This window comes from Octodon degus, unplaced genomic scaffold, assembly GCF_000260255.1.
Source record: "Octodon degus isolate 3935 unplaced genomic scaffold, OctDeg1.0 scaffold00037, whole genome shotgun sequence".
NCBI lineage: Eukaryota > Metazoa > Chordata > Mammalia > Rodentia > Octodontidae > Octodon > Octodon degus.
Genome location: NW_004524613.1, coordinates 14,771,442 through 14,779,111, shown reverse-complemented (window position 1 = coordinate 14,779,111; position 7,670 = coordinate 14,771,442). Strand labels below are relative to the sequence as shown.

Here is a 7,670-nt window from a genome sequence, read left to right as displayed (position 1 = left end):
AAACCCACAATGAGATAGCATTTCACACCTGATGCAACAGCTAAAATGAAAAACACAGGTGGTAGTAAGTGTTGGTGAGAATACAGGTAAACTAGAATCCTCATATATCGCTGGTGGGAAAGTAAAATGTTGCAGCCATTTTAAAAAGCAATCCAGGAGGAGATAGCTCAGAGGCATAAGAACCTGCCTGGCAAGCACAAGGTCCTGAGTTTGATTCCTCATTACTCCCCACCCTCACCCCCGTCACCCCCCCAAAAAAAAGAAGCCCTGAAAAGCAGTCTGGTAGTTCCTCACAACGTTCAACATAGAGTTATCATGAGAATAAACAACTCCACTCCTAGGTATAATCTCAAGAAAAGTGTAAACACACATCCACACAAAAAGTTGTAAACAAATGTTCATATTAGTTAGCATTATTCATAATAGCCCCAAAGCAGAAGCAACCTATATGTCTGTTAACTGATGAATAAATAAGCTGTGGTATCATATAATGGACTGCTATTTGATAATAAAAAGGAATAAGGTATTAGGGTTGGGGAGATGACTCAGTGGAATAAGCGCTTCCCTGGCAAGTGCAAACAAAAAACAAAAACAAAAAAAAGCAGTGTCTGTGTTTAAGGGAGAAGGCTCAGTAGAATAAGCGCTTCCTTGGCAAGCGCAAGGGTCTGAGTTCAATCCCCAGTTCTGCAAAAAACAAAACAAAACAAAACAAAAAACAAAAACAAAAAAAAAAGGAGTGCCTGGTAAGCGTAAGGGCCTGAGTTCAATCCCTGGCTCTGCCCAAAACAAAACAAACAAACAAAAACAAAATAAAAAGGAATAAAGTATTGATGCAAGCTAAAACATGGTTTAACCTTGAAATAATGAAAATATTGTGATTGAAACCAGTCACAAAGTCACATAATCAACATAAAGTGTCCCAAATAGGCAATGTACAAAAAGCAGACTGGTGTCTGCCAAAGGCTGGAGGAGGTCCAAGGGAATGGTACTAATGGGTAGGGGGTCACTTTTGTAGGTGATGAAAATCTTTGAAAACTGGTTGTGGTGAGAGTTACACAACTCCAAATGCAGTAAAAAGCCATTGATATTTCAAGTGGGTGAACTGTATGTTCTATGTGAATTATATCTCAAGAAAGCTATTAGAAACCTCATAAAATGTATACATAGAGAACCAATCATTTTTTAAAAACCTTATAAACTAGACACTAAACTGAAAACTTTTGCTGCTCAAAAGGTATCATTTAGGGGCCGGGGAGATGGCTCAGTAGAATAAGTGCTTCCCTGGCAAGCACAAGAGTCTGAGTTCAATCCTCAGTTATGCAAAAAAAAAAAAAAAAGGCATTATTTAGAAAAGAAAAAGCAGGATATAGACTGGAAGAAAATATCTATAAATAGAAAGGGTTCTATCCAAACTATGTAAAGAATTAATAGGAAGAGGATAAATAATCCAGTTAGGTTTTTCTAAAGTAACTCTAAGGAAACACAATAGGAAGAGTGAATCTGGGAGTGAGTCCACCCCGAAGAGCGCCACGACAGATGCTTGATCTGGATGTGGGCAGAGCGCAAGATGACAGGAAACTATGAGTGGATGCTAAGTGGTCACAATAGCTGTCCAAAAGCCGTGAAGCCTTTTGCAATGGCATGTCAGAGGTTATTCACACAAAACAGCAGTTGGAAAGGTGATGAAAAGGGTGGAGGAGAGAGCTGGGCAGTCTAAAGCCTGCCTGGCAAGTGCAAGGACCTGGGTTTAATCCTGGGTCATGCATGCCAGCCACTGAAACCGGACATGGTGGTGCACACCTGTAATCCCAGTGCAAGGGAGGTGGAGACAGGAGGATCACTATGAGTCTAAACTACATAGCGAGACCCTGTATCAAAAAAATAAAAAAATTTTAAAAAGGTGAAGAAAACTGGGTGGGTTGACACAGTTCTATAATTCCAGCACACTCAAGGGGCTGAGGTAAGAGGTCAGCTGTGAGTTCAAGGCCGGACTGAACTACATAGTGAAACCCTGTCTCAAAAAAAAAAAAAAAAAAAAAAAAAAAAAAGGGGGGGGGGGCTGGTAAGATGGCTCAGTGGTCTAAAGCACCTACTTGGAATAAGCTTGGCAAAGCACAGGGACCACAGTTCGATCCCCTAGCACCACATGCCAGCCAGCCCCGCCCCCTCGTGGGCTGAGCTGGCCACACACACACACACACACACAATAAATAAATAAATAAATGTAAAAAAAAAAGTTGAAGAAAATACATGACAGAGAAGGTCTAAGGTATATATGAGTCACATGTTCCTAACTTGTAAACCATTGGAACAATCCACCAGCACCAGACATTCTGCTCTGTGCAACAGGAACCCAACAGTTGACCACCAGACCACCTAAGGCAGTGCAGGTAACACAGATTCTACACACACGTGCACACACACATACATACAAGAAGGATACTCAGGCAATCCTGAGTGTTGCCTCCACCCCTACCCCAGTTCTTTGAGAAGACCCGGAAAATAAGTGGAAAATATTTTAGTCATGAATGCAAACTTCTATTTATTTCTCTTGAAAAAGAAAAAAAAGATAAGGGGAAAACTCAGAAACTAGTGTCACACTCAAGTTCATAGTTGAGATCGAGATAATGAATGGTATGAATAAAAGATAAGGCAGCAGGGGGAAGTGTAGCTCACTACTATAGCTCTTGCCTGGTAGGTGTGAAGCCTTAAGTTCAATTCCCAGTAAGTACTAAAATAAAGATACTTAACACTGTACTGGTCAACATAGCCCAGCTAAAATAATACTAATTTATGAATTTATTTTCCTACAAGATAGAGAAGCTGGGTAAAAAGTAGTAAGATATTATCTATTTCCTCTGTGTATTATGAGTCCCATAAACCCAAGAGAGCTAAGCCTTTCCATTCCTGATGTGACTGCCTGGGATAAGACACAATAGTGGAATTTGATTTGGCTGTGGTGAGCCAAATTTGGAAGAAGTGCTATAAATTTCTGATCCCTGGACACAAGTTGGGCATCTCCCACTAGTACAGGGACCAGCAAGGCAGAACGATATCTTAGAACTGGTACCACCCTTCTGATTCTTTGGGACAGGAAAAATAGTAGCTCATGTAACTGACCCATAGCCCATGAAAAATCAGCAACATATAAGTCATCCATTCATCTACTGAACAAGCATTCATTGAGAAGCTATTCCACAGCAGGCTCTAGGATAAGCATCTGGGATACAGTGATTAATAAACCAATTCAGTTCTTGTGTTAATGGAGTCTTTGAGTGGCAAAGACAGACATTAAACAAATTGCCACATAGCATCTAGGTGATTATAAATGTGACAAATGCTACTCAGTTCCTGTTGACAGTTGTCATTTGGGGATACTGAGATGGTAACAAAGGAGGGTATGGGCCTAGGGCTGACTATGAATGACCTCTGCTCAATTTTTCTTGAACTAAAAGGACCAAAATTGTTGCCCAACTAAAAGGGCAGACCAATGACCAGTGTGAGCTTGCCTATACCACCAAAGGAAAGCAATGCCATGTATGATGCCGATAGAGGTTACTGATGTCTTTAGATACTGAGCCAAGATTTCCCTGGTAGTGAATTCAATTACATGCAATCAAATTAAAAAAAAAAGGGTAAACACACAAGGTAATACACAGATAAAATGAGCAAGGCAGACAGTATCTCACTGTTTCTCTTTCACGTACACCACCCATGGTCAATGTTACATGCTACCAGCACAACCACAACCTATGTTCCCAGTCTCACACCTCCAAAGATACACACACAACACACTCAAATATATGCACACAGGCACCATACCAGGCTGGGTGCTGCTCCACTCCTCACTCTCTGGAGTGCTGGCACTGGGCTGTCCCTCTGGATCCTTTCCTTCTCGCTTCTCCTATAGAAGGAAAACCTGATCCCAGCTTACTGTCCTCAGGGCAAAGGCCTGGTCTCTGATTTGAGCCCCTGCCTGGTAGGAGCTATGTGTGTTCTGTCCCAAACAGGCAGAATTTCTCCTAGGCCACCAGCAGGAACACAGCTCCAGCAGATAGCCTATTAGCATTTGAATTTCCTAGTCCACTTGGGCTATCTCGCTGGCCCAAGCCTATTACTATTTGGATTCATACTCATATGAGCACAGATACTGCAGTTACCCAGCCTGACTACAATTCCCCTTATTCCCGGGGGGGGGGGGGGACGACAAGTGAGCTCAGGGAGCCTGCTCTGTATTGATTGTATCTCTCTCATTGAATCTCTATGATCTGTCTCCTTGTATCTCTGCCCAGGAGATCTGTGCTTCCTGGACTCTAGCTTATCTCCTGAACTGCAGAGATGGGAGTTTTCCACCTCCCATACATCCACTTTGTGTACCAGTTCACATGCATGTGTCTTAACCGTAATACTGGACGAGGATGGGAGCTCCAGAAAATCAAGAGCAATTTATTTATTTCACTCCAATTACATAAACTTGTTATTCTGAGTGTCTTCTCTGGGCCAGGCCCTTGTCTTGGACTGACAGAAGAGTGAGAATTGAGGCACCTGTTCTAGCCTTCCCCTTCCCTCCCCACTGAACTCCTCCTACCAGGGCCTCTGGCTCTGACTCCTCCTCTGATGGGCTCTGGTATTCCCTGTGCTTTCTCTTCTTCATGGGTTTCAGGAGCTCAGAAGCGCTGGTGCAGCCTGAGTTCTCTACTATGACAGACCTGAGGGAAGAGCAGCCTTAGCCATTCGGCCATGCACCACCCAAACTCCTTCCTAAGTCCTGAACAGAGCAAGTAAGTCTGTGACTCCCCCACTTACCGCTCCTGGAACAGCGGAGGGCAGGCATTACTGGAGGAACCAAGATCTGGACCAGCGCTTTGCTGAGGTCCGCAGGCCTGGCACCGACAGGCGCTGTCATTCTCTGAGGGGTCCTGAGAAGGATCTTCGGGAGGGTCCTGAGGGAGGCCCTCTGTGGGGGCCAACTGGGCCTCAGGCCACCCCCTTAGGCGCTGCCTCCACCCTGGTCCCATGTCCACACTGGATAGCTTTCTGCCTCTCACTATGGACCACCCCGTGCCACCACCTTGGCCTCGGGTCACACCCCCGACCAAGGCTCCTTGGATTGCTCAGGCCTCACCCCACCTCAGTGGTGCTTCAGCTTGGAGCCAGGGAGCAGGTTCCTACCGGGCTGTTGGGTGTCCATACGGCCACCTCCCGATGTGGGCCCACCATCTTCGCTCTCGGCCATGCCTTCCTTTTGCCGCTTGGGGCTCCGTGGTTGCTCTATTCCCACCATATTCATTGGTGTGTACTCGCTTATCCGGAACTGGAGCACAAGAGAGTTTGAGGACAGCCATGCTCTGGATGCACCTCAGGAGCAAATACCTTGGCCTCCTCACTGCCGCTGGTTAACCAGCAGACTTCAAGGCTCCGCCCAGCCTCGCCCTGAGCCACGCCCCCAAACCTACAGGCCCAATCCCAGGCTGCCTCTCCCTAAGCCACGCCCCACAAGCCCTCCCAGGTTCTATCATCTCTGTCAGCCTCCCCCTTTCAGTCTCAGACTCCGCCTCTGGCCCTGCCCGCAGACCCCCCCAAAGCTGCCGCTCAAGAGGTCCAGCCAATCCCCACAGGCACTGACCCGAAGGCTACTCCCAGGGGGCGGAGCTGCAGCCTCTGTCCACTCCAGAAGTCTCACGGTACTGGCGCTAGAGCTGGCCACTGGCCCAGCACTTAGCTGTGGCAGCACAGTGGCTGTGACTGGTTCGCTGTTGGCTACCCGTTCCAGGGCGCCCACATGGATTGGCTCTCGAGGAAAGCAGGTCATATCTAGGGCACTGCTGGGCAGGCCAAGGGTTGCTGTGCTGGCTGTGAACGGATGAAGATAGGCATAGCACAGGGTGAGCCTGGTGGCCCTCTGTCCATCGTGCCTGGCATATACAGGAAAGTGAAAGGAGGCAGGTGTAGGAAAGCGAAAGGTGTTACCCTGTCCCTGGATCTATATCTGCTTCGGCCAGTATGGGAATGCCTCTCCTCCCCTGACACCTGGCTTAACTTACCTGGAATGATGAAGGCAGTTGCTGGCAGGTGAGGGCCGGAACCTTGGCTGTCTCTGGCCACCAGGTGCACACTGACCTCCCCTGTGGAAGGTCCCTTCACTGTCCTCAGCATCTCCATTTCAGTATGACTCTCCATCCTGAAAGAACTACAAGCCAAGCAGTCCCATGGTAATAAGGAGGGATTTTTTTTTTTTTCATTAATGGGGATTGAACTAGGCCTTCAAATATATTTAGTAAGCACTCTACCACTGAGTTACAGCTCTAGCCCCTTTAAATTTCTTTTTTCTTTTCTTTTCTTTCTTTCTTTCTTTTTTTTTTTTTTTTAATTTTGAAAGAGGGTTTTATTGAGTTCCTGAAACTGGTCTCAAACTTTTGATTTCCTGCTCAGCCTCCTGAGTAGCTGGGACTGTAGGTGCCACTTTGTCTGGCTAGGAGGGGACCTCTGCTACAAAGTAATGAGATAGAAAGGGAAGGGGGTCCTCACAGAAAGGGAAGCTGGCCATCTTCAAGTCAGCAACTTGCAGAGAAACTTCCACCCTGAGGGCAGTAAGGTATCTTAGGAAGCCAGCCTAGGTCAGGCTCCTTGGGTGGATTGGGGTCTTGGGGTCACTGTGGTGGCTCTGGCTAGGCCCAGCACCTCTCCCACTTTCTGTTAGAGTACTACACAAATTGTGTGCTTAGAACTAACTACAAAGCAAGCCTAAGCCCAAGCTCTGTTTGGCCAGTCTCCTTATGACATAGCTTGGGGCAAGTACAAACTCACTGCTTTCTTGACCCCCACCTCCTGCCCCACTAGAAACACTGCCTTTGGGACAGCCAAATAGCTCAGCAGATTAAAGCGCCTGCAAGCAGGTGCAGGGGCTGGCGGTCTGATCCCCAGGCCTGCTGTGCTGAGAGGTAATTGAGACTGGGCATGGTGGCTCCCGCTTGTAATCCCTGCTCTTGGGAGGCTATAAACAGGTAGATCACTATGAGTCTGATCTAGTAGTGAGACCCTGAACACCCTGTAGAACCTTCCCTGAAATACAAAAATAAAAATAAAATAAAATAATAAATAAAAGAAACACTGCCTTCTTCCTCTGATCCTTCAAGTGCCAGGATCTCCTTCACCCAAACAGGGACCAATTCCCGGGAGGTGGGGTATGCCCTGCTCCTGCTTTTACACATTCAACTGCCACTCCTTCCAACCTTAGCACAGAGTGGGTGTTGAAATATATGTTGAACAAATGCATGTATTGGAGAGCAAAGAGGTAGTTCACAAAAACCCAGTTAGCAAACAATTCTGCTTTAATAAAGCAAGGTTTCAGAGGCATTTAATAAAGAGTTGGTTGAGCATAAAAAAGACCTAGCAGTGCAGCAAATATACTTAATAGCTAGAATTTACTCAACTCTTAAAACATGTTGGCTGCTGTCCCAGATGCCTAACCAGCACTATCCAATAGAATTTTCTGTGATGATGGAAATGTCCTATGTCTGAGCAGTCCACCACAGCATATATTAGCCACATGTGGCTACTAAGCATTTGAAATGTGGTTCATATAACTGAGAAGCTGAATTTTGTTATATTTAACTTTAATTAAATTTAAATAGTAAGAGGAGCTATGATTAATGTATTGAATAGGATAT

At 45.9% G+C, this 7,670-nt stretch overlaps 1 protein-coding gene across 1 annotated transcript in view; it reads right to left on the bottom strand.

Annotated features, from left to right (window-relative positions):
- L3mbtl1 (L3MBTL1, histone methyl-lysine binding protein) overlaps positions 1–6,180 on the bottom strand; it is a 24,145-nt gene extending 17,965 nt beyond the window's left edge. The window contains exons 1-6 of the mRNA XM_023714848.1: positions 6,045–6,180; positions 5,627–5,853; positions 5,173–5,314; positions 4,807–4,957; positions 4,589–4,709; positions 3,823–3,904 (exon numbers count right to left, since the gene is read on the bottom strand). Coding sequence (XP_023570616.1) covers positions 3,823–3,904; positions 4,589–4,709; positions 4,807–4,957; positions 5,173–5,314; positions 5,627–5,853; positions 6,045–6,180 — 859 coding nt within the window. The remainder of the gene's footprint in view (positions 1–3,822; positions 3,905–4,588; positions 4,710–4,806; positions 4,958–5,172; positions 5,315–5,626; positions 5,854–6,044) is intronic.
- Between the last annotated feature and the right edge of the window lie 1,490 nt (positions 6,181–7,670).